This window comes from Engystomops pustulosus, chromosome 8, assembly GCF_040894005.1.
Source record: "Engystomops pustulosus chromosome 8, aEngPut4.maternal, whole genome shotgun sequence".
Taxonomy (NCBI): domain Eukaryota; kingdom Metazoa; phylum Chordata; class Amphibia; order Anura; family Leptodactylidae; genus Engystomops; species Engystomops pustulosus.
The window spans coordinates 119105112-119128391 of record NC_092418.1 but is presented as its reverse complement, the minus strand read 5'-3'; the positions used below and the strand labels follow the sequence as shown (position 1 = coordinate 119128391).

The 23280-nt window shown below is 44.3% G+C and overlaps 1 protein-coding gene across 1 annotated transcript in view; it reads left to right on the top strand.

Annotated features, from left to right (window-relative positions):
* The window catches only part of LOC140075962 (uncharacterized), a 795288-nt gene extending 783981 nt beyond the window's left edge, over window positions 1–11307 (top strand). Inside the window, 2 exon segments of the mRNA XM_072122420.1 lie at window positions 9935–11263; window positions 11265–11307. Of these exon segments, the coding sequence (XP_071978521.1) occupies window positions 9935–11263; window positions 11265–11307 (1372 nt within the window).
* The last annotated feature ends 11973 nt before the right edge of the window (window positions 11308–23280 follow it).

Below are 23280 nucleotides of genomic sequence, written 5' to 3'. Positions count from 1 at the left end.
CACATTTCACCATGACCCGCTCTGGTGCCCGCAAAAAAGACGGTAAAGAGAGTAATGTGAATACCCCGGCCAAACAAAGTGGAGAAGCCTTTGTGTCAAGGTTCCAAGAAGTGGCTGCAAGGCTGGAGAAGTTTGCCTGGGAGGGGGCCAGTGCGTCTAAGAATAAAGCATCAAGGAAAATAATGGAGGTACTTACCTCAGCGGAAGATTCTGAAGAAGAGACGCAAGATCAAGATATGCATCCAGTGCCCCAGCGTCAAAAGAAAACAAAAAAGACCCCTCTACAACCTAACATAGTGGCAGAAATGGCAGCATCTCTACAAGTACCCGAAGAGCCCACACTCAAAGACGTTTTCAAGGCAGTGGCACACTGTGGAACGGCTATGTTAACTATGAATACTCACATTGGGGGATTAACAGAAGACATAAATCTGATTCGCCACGACATGAAGAAAACGAATGATCGGGTTCATGCAGTGGAGGACAGAGTATGCGAAGTGGAAGAACAGATGATCCCGGTACATAAAGAATTGAAGCGGCTTAATCACAATGTGTCCCTCCTTATATCTAAGTCTGATGACCTGGAAAACAGGTTACGTAGGAACAACCTGAGAGTGGTGGGAATGCCGGAGAAAGTAGAGGGTCAAGACCCAGTGGGGTTTATGGAGAAGTGGCTGAAAGAGAAAATGGGACAAGATACTCTCACTCCGCTATTCGCTATAGAAAGGGCACACAGAGTCCCATCGAGACCACTTCCACCAGGAGCAAGACCAAGACCAATGCTAATTAAATTACTTCACTACAGGGATCGAGATCAGATTCTTAGAAAGGCAAGGGACCATCAAGACCTGACTATGGACGGTGCATCCATTGCTCTACATCCTGATTTTTCCATGGAGGTGCAAAAGAGAAGAGCAAGATTCATGGACATAAAACGAAGATTAAGGGGACTGGAAATTCCATACTCAATGTTATACCCTGCAAAACTGAGGGTGGTGGCCCTTGGCAGTACACACTTCTTCGACAAACCGGAAGATGCGGTGGCCTGGTTGGATGAGAATGAAAGGAGGCTTCGAGAAGGCGCTGACTGAGGGAAGAAGTCAGAGAAGAACCGTGAGATATTTGTACAAAAATAGTGTTTTGATGTCGGTTAAAATGTTTACACCCTGTTAAAATGTTGTGGTAGATACTAAATTCAGCTGGTTTACATGTTATAACTCCTGCGGCACATAGGAGCAGGAGTTCTAACACTAGAGATAAGAGTTTTATTGTAATAGAAGCTAGCACTTCTATTCTAGGTTGAGATCTGTGTTTTACTCACGCAAGGTACAGGAGGGATAACTTGGCTCCCGTCTCCTGTCCTTGGGAGAATGTCTTTTATGTGTTTGGTTAAAGGGTTATTGGGTAGGGGTAAGGGTGGGATGAGCCAGCTCCTAGAAAGAGGTAAGAGGGAAACTCCAGAATCTATCAATGCATATACAAATTGGTGGTATGGCTAACAAATATAATGTACTGTTTTGGAATACTAGAGGGTTATGCCAATAAAAGACTAGCTGTTTTTTCCACGATACAACAACACTGCCCAGCAGTTATATGTTTAACCGAAACTCACCTGATCAAGGATTCCATACATGTATTGCAAAAGAGGTGGGTGGCCCATAGTTATCATTCCACATTCTCCACACATGCGAGAGGGGTGAGTGTATTGATACCGAGAACCATACCATTCGAATGCCATTCGTCCTTGATAGATGCGGACGGTAGATTCGTATGTCTTCATTGCTCTATTTTTAGAACCCCTCAGATTTTGGTGGCTGTATATATCCCGCCTCCATTCAATTGTGAGGTGTTAAAGAAAATATTGTCCTTTATAAATACCCTGCCACAACTACCCGTACTAATGGGAGGGGATCTTAATATGGTTTTGTCCTCCAATGCAGATAGATTTAGTGTGGGTAGGCAGATAGGGCCAGATGACCCGACGGTATTGGCCAAACTATTGGAAGAGATAGGCTGGTATGATTGCTGGAGGTATAGATATCCAGACGCTAGACAATATTCATGTTATTCCAGCTCCCATACATCGCTGTCAAGAATTGATATGGCAATAATATCCCCATCTATGCATTCCTTTATTCAAGATGTAAAATATTTGCCCCGCAGCATATCGGATCATTCACCGTTATTAGTAGACATGTCTATTCTAACCTGGGTCATTAAACCAATAGGTTCCTGGAAACTAAACCCATTCTGGTTGCAATTAGTAGACAAGGGCAATGAGTTCAGAATTGAAATTGAGGAATTTCTCTGACTAAATGAGGCGGAAGTTACAACAGGCTCCCTATGGAATTCCCTTAAAATGTATATAAGGGGTATATACAAAGCACGCATCAACTCACATAAATCTAAATCTAAGGAGTTATCTATACAGTTAGAACAAAGAGTATTGGAGACAGAGCAGGATTTTACTATGTCCCCAACGCCTGTTAAGGAAGCAAATTGGAAGGAAGCCCAACAGTTGTTAAAAGAACACATAGAACAAGTAGCGGAAAGCAAGAGATTATTTCTGCAGCAAAAGTATTTTGTCCAGGGAGAGGCAGTGGGCCACCTGTTGGCGGGCATAATAAAAGCACAGGAGGGTTCTAATCACATAAAGGAAGTGTATACTGCAAGGGATGAGCTGGTCAATTCACATGAAGACATCCTGAATGTCTTCTACAACTTCTACAGGGACTTCTATACTAGCAAATTAACAAAGGAGGGAAGTGACATAGAAAGATATTTAAATGTTATAGAATTGCCAACGCTCAGTCAGGAACAGAGAACTCAGTTAGATGCCCCTTTGACCTTGGAAGAACTGGAGGAGGCTCTAAAGTCCCTTCCGAATGAAAAGGCACCAGGTATGGACGGTCTTCCAGGGGAGTTTTTCAAAAAGCATAGTGAAGTATTACTACCTCGCCTATTACAAGTTATACAATACTCAGATGAAGTGGGTCTTCTCCCAGCATCTATGCGGGAAGCAATTATAATCTTACTTCCTAAACCAGGCAAAGATCACAGGCACCCAGACTCGTATAGGCCAATATCACTACTGCCGGTGGATGTAAAACTTTTGGCCAAGGTCATCGCTAATAGATTGTCAGGGGTAATCACATCTCTAATTCACGTCGACCAAACAGGTTTTATGCCAGATAGATCCACAGCATTAACCCCTTAACGCTCTGCGCCGTAGCTCTACGGCGCAGAGGTATAAGGGATGTATGAAGAGGCGGGAAATGGCGCCCAAATGTCCGAAATGCGACTTTTACACCTTTTTACATAACATAAAAAATGAAATAAAAAATGATCAAAATGTCGCACAGACCTCAAAATGGTAGCAATGAAAACGTCGCCTCATTTCGCAAAAAATGACCCCTCACACATCTCTGTGCGCCAAAGTATGAAAAAGTTATTAGCGTCAGAAGATGGCAAAAATTTTTTTTCTTTTTTGTACACATTCGTTTAATTTTTGAAAATGTATTAAAACACAATAAAACCTATATAAATTTGGTATCACCGCGATCGCACCGAACCAAAGAATAAAGTAGGCGTGTTATTTGGAGCGAAGAGTGAAAGTCGTAAAAACTGAGCCCACAAGAACGTGACGGGTTTTTTTCAATTTTTCCACATTTGGAATTTTTTTTCAGCTTCGCAGTACACGGCATGTTAAAATAAATAACATTACGGGAAAGTAAAATTTGTTACGCACAAAATAAGCCCTCACACAGATCTGTAAACGTAAAAATGAAAAAGTTATGGATTTTTGAATTTGGAGAGCGAGAAATTAGCCGAAAAACCCTCCGTCCTTAAGGGGTTAAACATTAGGAGACTGTTTTTAAACATTCAGTCTGACACAGCAAAGGATAGGGGCAGTGCTGTCCTTTCACTCGACGCTGCCAAAGCTTTTGACAGCGTCGAGTGGAAATTTCTATGGGCAACTCTGAGCAAAATGGGATTTGGACAGAGACTGATTAACTGGATCCAGTTATTATATTCAGGCCCTATAGCACGGATAAAAGTTAATGGGCGTGTCTCTAATGAATTTGCACTGGAGAGGGGTACAAGACAAGGGTGCCCCCTATCCCCATATCTTTTTGCATTGGCTATAGAGCCTCTGGCAGCATTGATTAGGAACTCTGTGGAGATTACAGGCTTTCCTGGGAAAGGGGGAGAGGAACGTATATCGCTCTATGCTGATGATATGTTGATCTATATGGGAGATACAAATAGTTCACTCCCACAGTTAATGTCAATTATCAAGGAATTTGGCCTATATTTGGGGCTTACAATAAACTGGGACAAATCTGTCCTGATGCCATTGGCAAAGGAGCATAATATAAATGTCCCGATAGAAGTACCACTGCAAATGGTAAATAAATTCAAATATCTTGGGGACGTTATAACCCCAGACCCGAAGGAATACATTAAGAGCAATCTAGAACCACTACTAGCCAAATCTGCCGATAAAATTAAGGTTTGGTGTAAACTCCCATTGTCTCCAATCGGAAGGGGTAACATTGTCAAAATGGTGTTAATGCCTCAACTACTCTACATACTACATAATTCCCCGATATGGATATCACAAAAATACTTCCATAGAATCCGTGGGCTATTCAGGAGGTTAGTGTGGAAGGGAAAACAGGCCAGAATTAGCTTAGACATTTTACAAAGGGGGAAGGCGGATGGAGGTTTGGCTATACCAAACCCCTGGCTATATTTTATAGCGGCACAAATGCAACACTTCCAAGGCTGGGGGGTAGAGGCAGAAGGAGAGCAAGCGCACTCAGCCGGTAAATTGGTTAGTTTATGGTCACAACACTCAATACCAGTACATGCCTTAGAGGGCGGGTTTGGAGGGGGGGAAGTAAGTAATACGCCAACAATGTCACTTATGTCTAAAGTGTGGTCTAAAGCCAAAGACATTTTAGGAATTCCCAAATACACCTCGGAAACTCCAATCCGGCATAACCCGGCTCTTCCAGAAATTTTTCGCCTAGAAGGCTTTACCCCATGGGAAATGAAAGGGGTACGGACTCTACAACATATTTACTCTGAAGGTAATTTCCGGACATTTGAACAAATACAAACAGACTTTCAGTTGCCACATGCATGGTTTTATCAGTATCTACAGCTTAGACATGCTCTCGAAACACAGATTAGGGGGGAGCCGATAGAAGTAGGCTCTGTTGGGGCATTGAATAGGATATTGAAGGCAAAATCCACTAAGGGCCTCATTTCTTACTCCTACACTATATTGCTCAATGACTCCATGAAAGATGTGCCCTTAAAGTGTAGGGCAAAATGTGAAGGAGAAGTGGGTCCTATTGAGGATGAACAGTGGACAGAGGCTTTGGAACTAATTCCTACTCTCTCTCCTAGCGAAGCTCGTAGGATGTCTCACCTCTTACTATTGCATAGAGCCTATAAATCCCCCCAACTGCTGTATCGTATAGGGATTAGATCCACCTCAGACTGTCCAAGATGTGGCATAGAGGATGCGGGAATACTGCATATGATGTGGGACTGTAGTAAATTGGAAAATTTCTGGAAGTCTATTTTGGAGTTAGTACGTAAAGTCTTTTCCATAAATATAGAAGCAAGCCCTCTGGCATGTTTATTAGGAGTTTTAAGGGTTGATAATTTGACAGAACCAAATAACATCGCAATTCAGCGCTCCCTATACCAAGCCAGGAAGGTCATAGCCGCTCACTGGATAAGGCCTAGGCCACCAAACAAGAGGGAATTCATAAATCGTCTGAATACGATCATACGATTGGAATATAGTGTATATGCAAAACGAAATTGCATTCCAAAATTTGAGAAGATATGGGGCAAGTGGATGGACACACCAGGTTTGCCATCGGCATCCCTGTCACGTTTAAGGGCAAGTTTGGAGTATCAGCTATCTTTGATGAAATAGGCATTGGTAAGCAGAATAGTTGGAAACAAGGGTGCTGGAGGGGGAGCTGGCTCATAGGGGAGGGGGGGGGGTTGGGGTAGGGTAAAGAGAGATATATATTGTTATATTTATTTGTGTAATTTGGATAGTACTGCAAACACTACCAAAATATAGTATAAAATATGGAATATTCTTGATGTTATTACCTGGCTGTACTATATATGTGTAATACTGAAGATGCCTGTTAATATTTATATTTGATGCGATATATATTTCTCTTATGGTTATACCTGTTGGGTTTGTAAAAGGGGGGGAAAAAACAAAAACTTTCAATAAAAATATTTGATTTAAAAAAAAAAGTTATTAGAGTAAGAAGATGGCAAAACAAAAATAATGGCATTATTTTCATTTTTAAAAATGACATCAATAGAACAAATGCATATTAATGGAAAAATGGGGAAGAAAACAAAAGCCAAAAAAGTAGTTAAAAACAAGTAAAAAGCTTTGGAGCTATGAATGAACTTGCATCACAGGGATGAGTACTGACTGACAACCTCCCCTGTGGTATAATCAGCCCCACTCCTCCTAGGAGCCCGGGCTCTGCCACCTATGTGCATGGTCGGGATGTGGAATAAGGATTATAGCGATATTATAGCCACATGTACATAATCAGATACTTCTAAAAGAACAAGCTACCTGCCACCTGAGGTTCTGGATGTATTGGGCCGGGCTGCTGCCCCGGATGCTCCAACAATGTGAGAAATCACTCAGCAAGTAAAGATTGTAGAGACCAAAACACATCTATTCATCAGTAAAGTGTAGTTACTTTTGCTCCACAATATGTTGTAGAAATCAATGACAATAGGGCACATTTACTTACCTGGTCCATTCGCGTTCCAGTGGAGGCTACTCCGACGTGCATTTGGGTCTTCCGGCGATTCATGAATGTCCTGCGCCCGATGTCCACCAGGTGTCGCTGCTGCGCCGAGGTCCGCCGAGGTGCGTCGGAGTTCACCGATCTCTTCCTGGTGCATGTAAGTATGGTTCATGCAATCAATTTTTTTTTTTAAATTATGCGGTTTTTACGAATATGACGGCCACGCCCCCCGATTTCCGTTGCATGCACCCCGGCGCCGAAATCCGATCACGTGCGCCAAAATCCCGGCGGAATTCGGCGCAAAACGGGAAAAAAAACAAAACGTGACGGAAAACCGTGAATCGGGCCGTTAATAAATGTGCCCCAATGTGTTTATTTCTTTATTGTAATTCTCATTATTGTTATTTAGTTATACATGTAATTTAGTTACACACCTGATACATGCGTCTCAATGAGTTGTGCAAGTTATTAGACCTGCTTTGCCTTGTGTAAACCTGAGTTACAAAATGTGCCAAAAATATAGGTCTATGCTGTAAATAAATGGTGACCCTGGAAACAGAGGCAATGCACACAATAGGACCTTATATGATAAGGCGAGATGTTTGGAAAAACAAACTTTTTGTGGTGTAAAACCTTGTAAATTAGAAAAATCAGGAGCAGAAGAAAAACTTACTGTGTGTCAAAAAAACCCAGACATAAATGCATTTATATATATCCCCCGATATTTCTCCATTTCCTACACATCTTGTATCCTAATAATTGTACACAATCTTCTGGTCAGACGCAGTAGAATGGTAAATATAAATTATAATACATGGGATGTGGATGTCATATTCACATTCCAGGAGCAGAATCTTCTAACGTGGATGTAAATATCACTTTATTGTATATTTCTATGCTCCATGAAGCCATTTCCAGGACAGGGGAGTCACATGGTCTGCATGAATTTGCATTCACTATTGTTCAGGATGTGGAATCCGTAGGGAATCACAGGGGGACATTTGGCCTAGTAAAGATTTACAAATGAAGTTTGTCATCAGAAAGACACATCCTGGCCTTTCATTGGTGGGAAGGGATGATAAACCCATAACAAAGGAGAACAATCAGAGTGTCATAAACAATCAGCCTGGCTGATAAGGAAGTGGGACCAACACCCTTCATTTACATGGGGGAGGTTGTTGAGACAAGAGGGGGAAGACCAAGGGGTATAAGAGACCCAAGCACAACTCACATGAGGAGAACTTCTTGGTGGAAGATCTTACTGGAGGAGCCTAACTGAGAGATTGTGAATGGAGAAAGAGCAGGTCCACGTTTGTGCAGAGGATGGAGCCTGGGAAGAAGGACATGACGCTGGTGCCAGGGACCCCCAGAATGGTGAGTACTGACAGCCTTCATTGCTTCCTAGAACTGATTTTTCCTCTGTCGCATTATTTCTGCCTATATCCACTTCCAAATAGGAGGCATTTATGTAGCCTTTCAAACTGAAAAATGGTGGTGTTTTTTTTCTTTCGTTGCTGTGCCTCTTGCACCTAATTTATGCAGTTTGGGTCCCACAATATTGGTGTTTATCTGACACTCATGACTTGTTCTTTTTTGGGGCGCAAAATTGTGGCACCACTTGTGAATCTGAGATATTTCCGTCTCTTCTATATTTGTGACGTGCTTTTGGGTACAATTTTTGGCGCAAAATTATAGCAGCTAAAAGCTGGTCTAGGGAGTTCATACCAATTACACTTGTGTTTGAAGTGTTTGTGACAGGATTGTGACACAATACTATTTCCAGAAAGGGACCTTATGGTGAATATCCGCACTGGCGGCCTCATTTATGTCAGAAGTCTGACATAAATGTGTTGCTCACCCTTTAAAGTGAGTGCACCAGAAAAAACTGGTGCACTCAGCGAGAATAAAGTGAGCGCCGGCAGGGTGCGCCAGATTTGTGAAGACTGTGCTCCTGTCTTCCTAAATCTTTAGCCAATAGAACTCCTTAGACCAGTTTTCTGCAGCTCTAATTGTGCGCCATAAAACATGTTGGAAAACTGTTTATAAAAACATGAAAAAAATGCATCTCAACTGCATAAAAATAAAAATTCTGAAATATAAAAGTATAGAGGTGCAGAAATGTAGGGGTACAGTCATATATAGGTATAGCTGTGCAGTTATGTAAATCTAAAGTGGTGCACTGATATGAATGTATAGGGGTACAGGTAGGTAGAGGAACCTATATGAATATGAACAAATGAACAAAATAGGGGTCATTCATCTTTAGTCTGTGTCTTTTTCTGTTTTCGGATTTTTTGATGTATCTTAGAGGGTGATATATCAGGCAGCTGAGTTTTTGTGACTTTTTTTTTAAAGTTGTAAAAAAGTTGCAAATTCTTCTGCAACCTCTTCTAAGCTTCTTCCTACGCATACTCAGGACTGCAGTTTATTTGCCTCAAAGTTGCAACTTCTTACAGCGATTTGCACCATATTTGAGACCTTGTATATGTCCACATCTGGATTCTAAAGCTATATCAGATGCTAGACTAAAAAAATCTGTTGCTGTGGACTTTGCTAAGCGAGTGGATTTGCTTATTTTGGTGCAAATATGCAAATGCTTCCAAAAAAGTTGCAAATATAGGAGAGAATAAAAATAAAATCCTAAGATAAATGACCCCTAATGCGACAGATGTTTTAATCTACGTTTTACTGAGAATTCACACAGGAGAGAAGCTGTTTTTGTGTTCACAGTGTGACATCAGAAATGGTTAAAAATAAAACAAGTTGGCAATTTATGCAAAAATTTTATGAATATTTATATCATTACAGATTTTATTAACTTTGTTATTGATCAACTTGTTATTCCCGGCAGATGACGTTACTTGTGGCTCAGAGGAACATCTGCTATATTCCGATATTAAAGCTGATGAATGTGGGATCACACAAGATACATACAAAGAACACAACAGCAGAAAGGATTCACCCTCAGACCTTCACCGCAACAATCTATCATCTGATCCTATTACATTGCGCATCTATTGTGATACATCACAGACTAAAAGTCCAAAAAGGAGCCACCACAGAGAAGCCGAGCATCTAAGAGCTGCAACCAGGAAGACATTTTCATGTTCTAAATGTGACAAATGTTTTACTTATAAATGGAATCTCCTCACACATCAGAAAATTCACACAGGAGAGAAGCCATTTTCATGTTCAGAATGTGGCAAATGTTTTCGTCAGAAATCACATCTTATTATGCATAAGAAAATTCACACAGGGGAGAAGACGTTCTCTTGTTCAGAATGTGACAAATGTTTTTCTCAAAAATCAAATCTTCTTGAACATGAGAGAATTCACACAGGGGAGAAGCCATTTTTATGTCCAGAATGTGGGAAATGTTTTATTCAAAAATCAGATCTTGTGAAACATGAGAGAATTCACACAGGAGAGAAGCCATTTTCATGTTCAGAATGTGGAAAATGTTTTACTCAAAAGTCAAGTCTTGTTAAACATCAGAGAATTCACACAGGAGAGAAGCCATTTTCATGTTCAGAATGTGGAAAATGTTTTACTCAAAAGTCAAGTCTTGTTGAACATAAGAGAAGTCACACAGGAGAGAAACCATTTTCATGTTCAGAATGTGGCAAATGTTTTCGTCAGAAATCAGTTCTTCTGAAACATGAGAGAAATCACACAGGGGATAAGCCATTTTCATGTTCAGAATGTGACAAATGTTTTAGTCAGAAATCCTATCTTGTTAAACATGAGAGAGTTCACACAGGGGAGAAGCCTTTTTCATGTTCAGAATGTGGGAAATGTTTTACTCAAAAATTAAGTCTTGTTGAACATGAGAGAATTCACACAGGGGAGAAGCCTTTTTCATGTTCAGGATGTGGAAAATGTTTTACTCATAAATCACATCTTGTTAAACATGAGAGAATTCACACAGGGGAGAAACCGTTTTCATGTTCAGAATGTGGGAAAAGTTTTATTCAAAAATCAGATCTTGTTCAGCACGAGAGAATTCACACAGGGGAGAAACCGTTTGTATGTTCAGAATGTGGGAAATGTTTTATTCAAAAATCAAATCTTGTTCAGCATAAGAGAATTCACACAGGGGAGAAGCCGTTTTCATGTTCAGAATGTGACAAATGTTTTTCTCATAAATCTCATCTTGTTAAACATAAGAGAATTCACACAGGGGAGAAACCGTTTTCATGTTCAGAATGTGGGAAAAGTTTTATTCAAAAATCAGATCTTGTTCAGCACGAGAGAATTCACACAGGGGAGAAACCGTTTTCATGTTCAGAATGTGGAAAATGTTTTATTAGGAAATCAGATCTTGTTAAACACAAGAGAATTCACACAGGGGAGAAGCCGTTTTCATGTTCAGAATGTGGAAAATGTTTTATTAGGAAATCAGATCTTGTTAAACATGAGAGAATTCACACAGGGGAGAAGTGGTTTGCGTAAACAATGTGACAAATGTTTTGCAATGAAATCCCATCTCTAAACACGTCTCTCACACAGGAATAAAAAACATTTGAATGTTAAGAATGTGGCAAACATTTTCCTTTTTTTTACATATGAGAGGAGCCACAAGGGGAGAAGTCTTGTTCTTATTGAACATCTGCATTTGTAATTGAGTTTGATGTTGAGTTGTATGAGATGCAATAACCAATAAACTTCAGATTGAATTAGAGAACTTGTACAATTATATAACACAATCAGAATAAGAGAGAAAAATGTGGAGGAGCTCGGATAAAGGAGCAGCTGATGTTCTGCCTGAGTGGGAACACGGGGGAATTTATTATTGGCTTTTCTTCAGTTTTTTGGCAGATCTTAGTCTCTGTCTTGCTGCGCCATATTTATGATGTGTTAGAATCACGTACACTCTCTATGGTTACGTTTCAAAACAGAATTAAACAAGATTTATCTACTCCACATAATGAGGAGTTTTCCTTCCATAAAAGAAATCTGTCCAAAAGGCACTTCACATCTCTGTCTGAACTTAGAGATTGCTTTAATGTAATTATAAAGATGTTGGATAAAGGGGGTACGGTGGTTCTTTTGGATAAAGACATGTATTGCTCTCAAATGAAGTTCATGCTTTCAGATGTAGTACATCCAGGTGCACAGAGAACTGCCACACAACCCAACCGGATTGTTTAAAGCCCATTGTGTGAGCCCATTATTTCCCTCATACACAGTTTACCCAAAACACATATATTATTTCGGGCATTGGCTCAGTTAATGAAATATTATGTGAATGGCTGATTACAACCACTTGTAATCAGAGTACCTGGTTATCTACAGGACTCATCGGATGTCCTGAGAGTTTTGGATAAATATGTCTGGTCAGATTACTCTACAGGGTTGGGTTGTGATGTGTCTACACCTCCATTCCTTATGCAGTTGCACTCAAGGCTTTGGAGTGTCACCTTGGCAGCTTTAGTCATTATACTGCTGATTGAAAGGAATTCATCTTGCAGGTCACTTACCATCTCATGTCACATAATTATTTTATGTTTTCTGGTAGATATTATTTACAGACCCAGCGAGAACCATTGGGGGACAAATATCCGCTCTCATTGGCTAACCTGGTCATGTCTTGGTGGGAGTTCCAGTTTGGGACCAGTGGTGGGACCAGGTGAGAGTCTCCTTTATCATCTTATACATCTTCTCCTACCTACTTTAACGATATTGCACTAGGGTTGCGCCTCCTCTTTGTGCTTGTTCCCCAGCGATATAGTACATGTGGAGAATTCCCTGTACTACCGCCATCCAGGTTTTTCATTTTATACTCTGTTATCCATGACTGAGGATACTATATGTGTCCAAAACACATTGGATTAATATGATGTCCAAGTTTTAAAGCTGCCAAAATAAAGAAAGTTTTTATGGTACAAAAAGCCCTGGTGGACTGAGCAAGTCTGTGTGGTAAATGAACATAATAAATGCCCCTCCCCCCCCCCCCCCCGAGTGCCTCAATAACATCATGGAATGTCCTTGTCCTTCTACATGTATTCTGAGGACAAGATAAATTACTGGGGTAAGATGATACGGCACTTCTTTAGCATAAAATATGGAAGCTTAGCTGTGTTCATGTATATGCATCCTAATCATATATATATATATAATTATTAGAGATGAGCGAACATACTCGTCCGAGCTTGATGCTCGGTCGAGCATTAGCGTACTCGAAACTGCTCGTTGCTCAGACGAATACTTCGCCCGCTCGAGAAAATGGCATCTCCCGCCGTTGTGATTTTTGGCGGCCAGAAACAGAGCCAATCACAAGCCAGGAGACTCTGCACTCCACCCAGCATGACGTGGTACCCTTACACGTCGATAGCAGTGGTTGGCTGGCCTGATCAGGTGACCCTGGGATAGACTAGCCGCTGCCTGCGCTGCTCGGATCATTCTGTGTCTGGATGCCGCTAGGGAGAGAGCTGCTGCTGGTCAGGGAAAGCGTTAGGCTGTTCTATTAGAATAGTGTTAGGCAGGAGTGATTCTACAAGAACCCAACAGCCCTTCTTAGGGCTACAATAACGTTTTATTTTACTTTTTTTTGGTTTGCCTGTGGCTGGGCTTGCTGCCATTAGTAGTGCAGCTAGTACCATATTGTGAGTAATTTGCAGGGTGACTTGCTACCGTTGTGTTTAGCTCTTAGTGACACACATATCCACCTCAAACACCGAAGTGGGACAATTTATTAGGGGTTTGATTAGAATTAGGCAGAGTCTGCTGATTTATTTTTTTTTTACCTTTATTTCTTTTTATAGCTCAAAGTCATCTTGCAAAGCAGTGTGCTTTCACTGTAGGCTAGAAAATAGCCATAGGAAAACCCCAACGGCTTACTTAGGCCTACAATAGCGTTATATTTTCCTTTTTTTTGTTTGCTTGTGGCTGGGCTTGCTGGCATTAGTAGTGCAGCTAGTACCATATTGTGAGGAATTTGCTGGGAGACTTGCGACCGTTGTGTTTAGCTCTTAGTGACACACATATCCACCTCAAACACCGAAGTGGGACAATTTATTAGGGGTTTGATTAGAATAAGGCAGAGTCTGCTGATTTATTTTTTTTTTACCTTTATTTCTTTTTATAGCTCAAAGTCATCTTGCAAAGCAGTGTGCTTTCAGTGTAGGCTAGAAAATAGCCATAGGAGAACCCCAACGGCTTACTTAGGCCTACAATATCGTTATATTTTCCTTTTTTTTGTTTTCTTGTGGCTGGGCTTGCTGGCATTAGTAGAGCAGCTAGTACCATATTGTGAGGAATTTGCTGGGAGACTTGCTACCGTTGTGTTTAGCTCTTAGTGACACGCATATCCACCTCAAACAAAGTGGGACAATTTATTAGGGGTTTGATTAGAATTAGGCAGAGTCTGCTGATTTATTTTTACCTTTATTTCTTTTTATAACTCAAAGTCATCAGGCACAGCACAAAATCCAGTTGTGTGCTGTCAGTGTAGGTTAGAAATTAGCCGTAGCAATAGGATAGCATCGTTTTGTTTAAAAAAAAAATAAACACAAAAAAAAAATTAAAGTTTACACTTTAATTTGGAAAATGTTTAACCTGAGGGCTAGGGGTAGAGGACGAGGGCGTGGACGTGGGTGTCCAACTACTGCAGGGGTCAGAGGCCGTGGTCCTGGGCGGGGTGAGACACCACCTGCTGATGAGGGAGCAGGGGAACGCCGCAGAGCTACACTCCCTAGGTTCATCATGTCTCAAGTTACTGGGACTCGTGGTAGAGCACTGTTGAGGCCAGAACAGTGCGAAGAGGTGATGTCGTGGATTGCGGACAATGCTTCTAGCCATTTGTCCACAAGTCAGTCTTCCACGCAGTCCACCCATGTCACCGAAATCAGCACTCCTCCAGCTCCTCCACCTCAGCCTCCTTCCCCCCAGTCTGCCCCCTCCCAGCAATATTTGGCATTTGAACCGGCATACTCTGAGGAACTGTTTTCTGGACCCTTCCCACAGTCACAAACCACTTGTCCTGCTGCTGCTGAGCTATTTTCCGATGCCCAGGTTTTCCACCAGTCGCAGTCTGTGGGTGATGATGACATTATTCACATAGTGGAAGAAGTGTGTAAAGAGCTGTCGGACGATGAGGAGACACGGTTGTCAGACAGTGGTGAAGTTGTTGTCAGGGCAGGAAGTCCGAGGGGGGAGCAGACTGAGGGATCGGAGGATGATGAGGTGACAGACCCAAGCTGGGTTGATAGGCCGGGTGAACACAGTGCTTCTGAGACGGAGGCGAGTCCTATAGCAGAACAGGTTGAAAGAGGCAGTGGTGGGGCCAGACGGAGAGGCAGGGCCAGAGCTGGTGCATCAGCGCCAAATGTTGCCCGTAGTCAAGCTCCCGTGGCGAGGGCTAGATTTTCAGAAGTCTGGAGGTTCTGTAAAGAAACACCGGATGACCGACGGACTGTGGTGTGCAACCTTTGCCAAACCAGGATCAGCAGGGGTTCCACCACTACTAGCTTAACTACCACCAGTATGCGCAGGCATCTGAATGCTAAACACCCCACTCAATGGCACCAAGCCCGTTCACCTCCGGGCACACCACTGCTCCTTCCCCTGTGTCAGCTGCTAGTCAGCCCCCTGCCCAGGACCCCGGCCCAAACACCTCCCGTGCGAAAACCCCATCTTCGCCTCCACGATCCTCCACAGCATCCACCAGCGTTCAGCTCTCCATACCCCAGACGCTGGAGCGCAAAAGGAGGTATAGCACAACCCACCCACACGCCCAAGCCCTCAACATCCACATCTCCAAGTTGCTTAGCCTGGAGATGCTGCCCTATAGGCTGGTAGAGACCGAGGCCTTTCGAAACCTCATGGCAGCGGCCGCCCCTCGGTATTCGGTCCCCAGCCGCCACTACTTTTCCCGATGTGCCGTCCCAGCCCTGCACAAGCAAGTGTCAGAGAACATCCTCCGTGCCCTGACCAACGCCGTTTCTGACAAGGTCCACCTGACCACGGACACGTGGACGAGTGTTGCCGGGCAGGGCCACTATATATCGCTGATGGCACATTGGGTTAACTTGGTGGAGGCTGGGACCGAGTCTGACCCTGCGGCTGGTCATATACTGCCGACGCCGAGGATTGCGGGGCCTACCTCGGTCCAGGTCTCAAAGGCCTACTATGCCTCCCCCTCCTCCCACCCCTCCTCCACCTCCTCCTCCGAACTACCATTCGTGGGCATGGCGCCATCAGTCGCTAGCTCTAGGCACAGCAGCAGTGCCGTCGCTAAGCGACAGCAGGCGGTGCTCAAACTGCTGAGCCTAGGCGATAAAAGGCACACCGCCCAAGAACTATTACAGGGCATCACGGCGCAGACTGATCTGTGGCTGGCACCGCTGAACCTGAAGCCAGGCATGGTTGTGTGTGACAACGGCCGTAACCTGGTGGCGGCTCTGCAACTCGGCAGACTGACACATGTGCCATGCCTGGCCCATGTGTTAAATCTGATAGTTCAGCGTTTCCTCAAGACATACCCCAATCTGTCAGATTTGCTCACGAAGGTGCGCCGCATCTGTGCGCATTTCAGGAAGTCCAGCACAGATGCTGCCACTCTCAGGGCAGCGCAGCACCGCCTCCAACTGCCCGCTCACCGACTGTTGTGCGACGTGCCCACGAGGTGGAATTCAACATTAACCATGTTATCCAGAGTTTACCAGCAGCGCAGAGCGATTGTAGACTGCCAGATGTCAACTTCCACCAGAACTGGTAGTCAGGTCAGTCAGCTTCCTCAAGTCAATGAGGAGTGGACGTGGATGTCTGATATCTGTCAGGTGCTGAGTAACTTTGAGGAGTCAACACAGATGGTCAGTGGCGATGCCGCCATCATCAGCCTCACCATCCCGCTGCTTGGCCTGTTGAAAAACTCTCTGATCAGCATGAAGTCGGAAGCTTTGCGCTCGTCACAAGAGACGGGGGAAGAAGATTCCCTTGTTGATAGCCAAAGCACCCTCAGGTCTGTTTCTCAGCGCATATCGGAGGAGGTGGAGGAGGATGTGGAGGAAGAGGAGGAGAATGTTGGCGAGACACAAGAGGGGAGCATTGCTCAGACCTTCACTGTTCAGCGTGTATGGGCAGAAGAAGAGGAGTTGGAGGAGTTGGAGGAGGAGCAAATGGACAGTCAGGCCAGTGAGGGGAGTGAATTCTTGCGCGTTGGGACTCTGGCGCATATGGCAGATTTCATGCTAGGCTGCCTATCCCGTGACCCTCGCGTTCAAAGAATTTATTCCAGCACTGATTACTGGGTATTCACTCTCCTCTCCACTGTCATCCCTGGAGAGGAAAGGAGTGTGAGAATGCATGAATACCAGCAGGCCCTGGTGCACAAGCTGAAACAGTATTTCCCTTCTGACAGCGCTAGCGGCAGAGTGCGTAGTTCTGCGGGACAAGTAGCGAGGGAGAGTAGGCGAGCAGGCAGCTTGTCCAGCACTGGCAAGGGTACGCTTTACAAGGCTTTTGCCAGCTTTATGTCACCCCAGCAAGACACTGTCACCTGTCCCCAGTCTCGGCAGAGTAGGGCTGATCTTTACAGAAAGATGGTGAGGGAGTACGTAGCTGACCATACCATTGTCCTAAATGATCACACAGCTCCCTACAACTACTGGGTTTCAAAGCTGGACATGTGGCACGAACTGGCGCTGTACGCCTTGGAGGTTCTTGCCTGCCCTGCCGCTAGCGTCTTGTCCGAGCGGGTTTTCAGTGCAGCTGGTGGCATCATCACCGATAAGCGTACACACCTGTCGACTGACAGCGCTGACAGGCTGACGCTTATTAAGATGAATAAAGCCTGGATTTCTCATAATTTCCAATCTCCACCAGGTGAAGGAAGCTCAACCTGAATAATTTATGCACTCCTCCTCCTCCTCCTCTTTGTACACTAAAGCAGAGGAAACTGGCTTTTTTTTTACAGGGCCCACTGGCTCTAGCTATAGTACTTTATGCATTTAATTTTTCTGGAGGGCCACCTACCCGGTCCTCTGTTTTAAACAATTTTTGGGAGTGCCACATACAGGCACTCATACTATTCAATTTTTCTGGAGGGCCACCTACCTGCTCCTCTGGTTTGAAAACTTTTTTGGACTGCCACATACAGGCACTCAATCTATTTCATTTTTCTGGAGGGCCACCTACCTGCTCCTCTGGTTTGAAAACTTTTTTGGACTGCCACATACAGGCACTCAATCTATTCCATTTTTCTGGAGCGCCACCTACCTGCTCCTCTGGTTTGAAAACTTTTTTGGACTGCCACATACAGGCACTCAATCTATTCCATTTTTCTGGAGCGCCACCTACCTGCTCCTCTGGTTTGAAAACTTTTTTGGACTGCCACATACAGGCACTCAATCTATTCCATTTTTCTGGAGGGCCATCTACCTGCTCCTCTGGTTTGAAAACTTTTTTGGACTGCCACATACAGGCACTCAATCTATTCCATTTTTCTGGAGGGCCACCTACCTGCTCCTCTGGTTTGAAAACTTTTTTGGACTGCCACATACAGGCACTATCCAAATTAAATTGTCTCCATAGCAGCCTCCACACGTTGTCTCCATTGCTACCTCCAAAAGTCGTCCATATAGCTGCCTCCATACATCGTCCCCTTATCAAACGAGGTGTGTCAGGCACAAATTTGGGTTGTTTTCATGGATTCCACATCAAGGTTGTTAACTTTGTCGCCACCCTGCTGTGTTATCCACAAAATATACTGGCAAACTTTTACCATTTAGGGATATTATTTCAGCGCTTCTTGCGCATCTGCTTACATTCCCCTCATCCGCCATATCCCAAACTTATAAGAACGCTACTACACTTAACTTGGTGCAGGCTGGGACCGAGTCTGACCCTGGGGCTGGTCATATACTGCCGACGCCGAGGATTGCGGGGCCTACCTCGGTCCAGGTCTCAAAGGCCTACTATACCTCCTCCTCCTCCCACCCCTCCTCCACCTCCTCCTCCTCCGAATTACCATCCGTGGCCATGGCGCCATCAGTCGGTAGCTCTAGGCACAGCAGCAGTGCCGTCGCTAAGCGACAGCAGGCGGTGCTCAAACTGCTGAGCCTAGGCGATAAAAGGCACACCGCCCAAGAGCTATTACAGGGCATTCCACATCAAACTTGTTAACTTTGTCGCCACCCTGCTGTGTAATCCCCAAAATATACTGGCAAACTTTTATCATTTACCGATATTATTTCAGCGCTTCTTGCGCATCTGTTTACATTCCCCTCACCCGCCATATCCCAAACTAATAAGAACGCTACTACACTTGATCTTATACAAAAGGTTCTTAGAAGTGCTGTTTAGGGAGTAGCCTAGAGACAGGGGCTTGGATTGGCGAAAGCTCGCCTGGCAGCGGAGCGCCAGCTCCATGCCAAGATCCAACTAACATAGTTTTAACTGCAGCACCTTTAATCTACTACTAGTTCACTGCCTCCATACATGGTCCCCTTATCAAACGAGCTGTGTCAGGCAGAATTTTGGGTTGTTTTCATGGCTTCCATGTTAACTTTGTCGCCACCCTGCTGTGTAATCCACAAAATATACTGGCAAACTTTTATCATGTACCGATATTACTTGAGCGCTTCTTGCTCACCTCCTTTGGTTCCTCTCTGCCACCCATTGGTTTGAAGCCTGAGTCCATTTAGGGTCTGTCGCCATGACACTCTCTAGCCTGCTGCCGCTGCCTCTGCATGCCGTCCCTTATAGTGTCTGGGTCAATTATTGGATGTTTTAGATGCTATCTAGCTTCATTCTGTCACTCTGTCATGGCCATGCTGTTGCCTATAATTTTGGCATAATGGTGCGATTAAGCAGCCTCAGAGGCATCCATGCATGCTGCCCCTGCTGTTTCCTGTCCATTTCCGTGGTGTTTCCATCCTTTTTTGAGGTTCCCAGGTGTTTGGCCAAGCTTCCCTGTGCAGAGCCTTGGTCCCCTTGAAAAATGCTTGAGTCTCCCATTGACTTCAATGGGGCTCGTTATTCGAGACGAGCACTCGAGCATCGGGAAAAGTTCGTCTCAAATAACGAGTACCCGAGCATTTTAGTGCTCGCTCATCTCTAGTGATAATGTTTTATTTTAGATAATGTAAACTCGGGAAAAGAGTCCTTGGCACTTTGACAATGTTTAAGAGTTAAGATATGACAAATATATTAAAGAATTAAAAAGTCATATAAGAAATTAAAACCTTTACAATATTTTATAGTAAAAATGTATCATAGTATGTACTTGTCTGTATAATACAGTTATAAAAAAGCAGCACTTTGAAATACAAATGTTACTAACAAAAGTTTACTATACAGCACCAATACTGATTTTGGGACTGGAAAGAAATTCTAAAAATGTTTACTAAAATTATTTAAAAAATAAAAACATTTCTAAATATTTGATTGGACATAAAACGCACTTGATTGTATGATATTCTCCTGCTCCATGAAGCCATTTCCAAGACATGGCAGTCCAATGGTCATTGGAGACGCCTTGTCTGCATGGATTTGCATTCCCTATTGTTCATGATGTGGAATCAGTAGGGAATCACAGGGCGACATTTCACCTAGTAAAGATTTGCAAATTAAGTTATCTAGTTTCATCAGACAGACACATCCTGGCCTTTCTTTGGTGGGAAGGGATAATAAACACATAACAAAGGAGAACACTCATAACAAAACACTCTTAAACAATCAGCCTGGCTTATAAGGAAGTGGGACCAACACCCTTCATTTACATGGGGGAGGTTGTTGGGACAAAAGGTGGCAGACCAAGAGGTATAAGAAACCCAAGCACAACTCACATGAGGAGAACTTCTTGGTGGAAGATCTTACTGGAGGAGCTTAGACTGAGAGACTGAGACACAGAATGGAGAGAGAGCAGGTCCAGATATGTGTGGAGGAGGGAGCCTGGGAAGGAGGACATGACGCTGGTGCCAGGGACCCCCAGGATGGTGAGTACTCTACCACATTATTTCTGCCTATATCCACTACCACAAAATAGGGGGCATTTTTATAGCCTTTGAAACGGAAAAATTGCGGTAGTGCCTCCACAATATTGGTGTTTATCTGACTCTCATGACTTCTATTTATGGGCGCAAAATTGTGGCACTGCTTGTGAATCTGAGATATTTCCGTCTCTACTTGGTACAATTTTTGGCGCAAAATTATTGCAGCTAAAAGCTGGTCTCGGGAGTTCATATCGATTGCACTTGTATTTATGAAGTGTTTGTAAAAGGATTGTGACACGGAAGTCTGACATGAATCTGTTGCTCACCTGTAAAACTGAGTTCACCAGAAAAAACTGGTGCACTCAGTGCAAGAAAAGTGAGCGCCCGCAGGGTGTGCCAGATTTGAAAAGACTGTGCTCCTGGCTTCATAAATCTGGAGCCAATAGAACTCCTTACACCAGTTTTCTGCAGCTCTAATTGTGCGCCATAAAACATGTTGGAAAAGTGGTGGATTCTCTAACGGCGCCAAAATTGTTGGCCCTTCTGAAAGTCGATAATGAAGACATGCATCTCAACTGCATGAAAATAAAAATGCAGCAATAGGAGTAAAGAGGTGCAGAAATGTAGGGGCACAGTCATGTACAGGTGTATGGGTGCAGTCATGTACAGGTGTAGGGGTGCAGTCATGTACAGTTGTGGGGGTGCAGTCATGTACAGGTGTAGGGGTGCAGTCATGTACAGGTGTGGGGGTGCAGTCATGTACAGGTGTGGGGGTGCAGTCATGTACAGGTTTAGGGGTGCAGTCATGTACAGGTTTAGGGGTGCAGTCATGTACAGGTGTATAGGTGCAGTCATGTACAGATGTGGGGGTACAGTCATGTACATGTGTAGGGGTGCAGTCATCTACTGGTGTATAGGTGCAGTCATGTACAGGTGTAGGGGTGCAGTCATGTACAGATGTGGGGGTGCAGTCATGTAGAGATGTAGGGGTGCAGTCATGTACAGGTGTGGGGGTGCAGTCATGTACAGGTGTAGGGGTGCAGTCATGTACAGGTGTAGGGGTGCAGTCATGTACAGGTGTGGGGGTGCAGTCATGTAAAGGTTTACGGGTGCAGTCATGTACAGGTGTAGGGGTACAGTCATGTACAGGTGTAGGGGTACAGTCATGTACAGGTTTAGGGTTGCAGTCATCTACTGGTGTAGGGGTGCAGTCATGTACAGGTGTAGGGGTGCAGTCATGTACAGGTGTAGGGGTACAGTCATGTACAGGTTTCGGGGTACAGTCATGTACAGGTGTAGGGGTGCAGTCATCTACTGGTGTAGGGGTGCAGTCATGTACAGGTGTAGGGGTGCAGTCATGTACAGGTGTGGGGGTGCAGTCATGTACAGATGTAGGGGTGCAGTCATGTACAGGTGTGGGGTTGCAGTCATGTACAGGTGTAGGGGTGCAGTCATGTACAGGTGTAGGGGTGCAGTCATGTACAGGTGTGGGGGTGCAGTCATGTACAGGTTTAGGGGTACAGTCATGTACAGGTGTAGGTGTACAGTCATGTACAGGTGTAGGGTTGCAGTCATCTACTGGTGTAGGGGTGCAGTCATGTACAGGTGTAGGGGTGCAGTCATGTACAGGTGTGGGGTTGCAGTCATGTACAGATGTAGGGGTGCAGTCATGTACAGGTGTGGGGGGCAGTCATGTACAGGTGTGGGGGTGCAGTCATGTACAGGTGTAGTGGTACAGTCATGTACAGGTGTAGGGGTACAGTCATGGAAAGGTGTAGGGGTGCAGTCATCTACTGGTGTATGGGTGCAGTCATGTACAGTTGTAGGGGTGCAGTCATGTACAGTTGTGGGGGTGCAGTGATGTACAGGTTTAGGGGTGCAGTGATGTACAGGTGTAGGGGTACAGTCATGTACAGGTGTAGGGTTACAGTCATGTACAGGTGTAGGGGTACAGTCATGTACAGGTGTAGGGGTGAAGTCATCTACGGGTGTAGGGGTGCAGTCATATACAGGTGTAGGGGTGCAGTCATGTACAGGTGTGAGGATGCAGTCATGTACAGGTGTAGGGGTGCAGTCATTTACAGGTGTGGGGGTGCAGTCATGTGCAGGTGTAGAGGTGCAGTCATGTACAGGTGTAGGGGTGCAGTCATGTTCAGGTGTGGGGATGCAGTCATGTACAGATTTAGGGGTGCAGTCATGTACAGGTCCAGGGGTGCAGTCATATACTGTTTTAGGGGTGCAGTCATGTACAGGTGTGGGGGTGCAGTCATGTACAGGTGTAGGGGTGCAGTCATGTACAGGTTAAGGGGTGCAGTCATATACTGGTTTAGGGGTGCAGTCATGTATAGGTGTAGGGGTGCAGTCATGTACAGGTGTAGGGGTACAGTCATGTACAGGTGTAGGGGTGCAGTCATGTACAGGTGTAGGGGTGCAGTCATGTACAGGTGTAGGGTTGCAGTCATGTACAGGTTTAGGGGTGCAGTCATGTACAGGTGTAAGGGTGCAGTCATATACAGGTGTGGGGGTGCAAA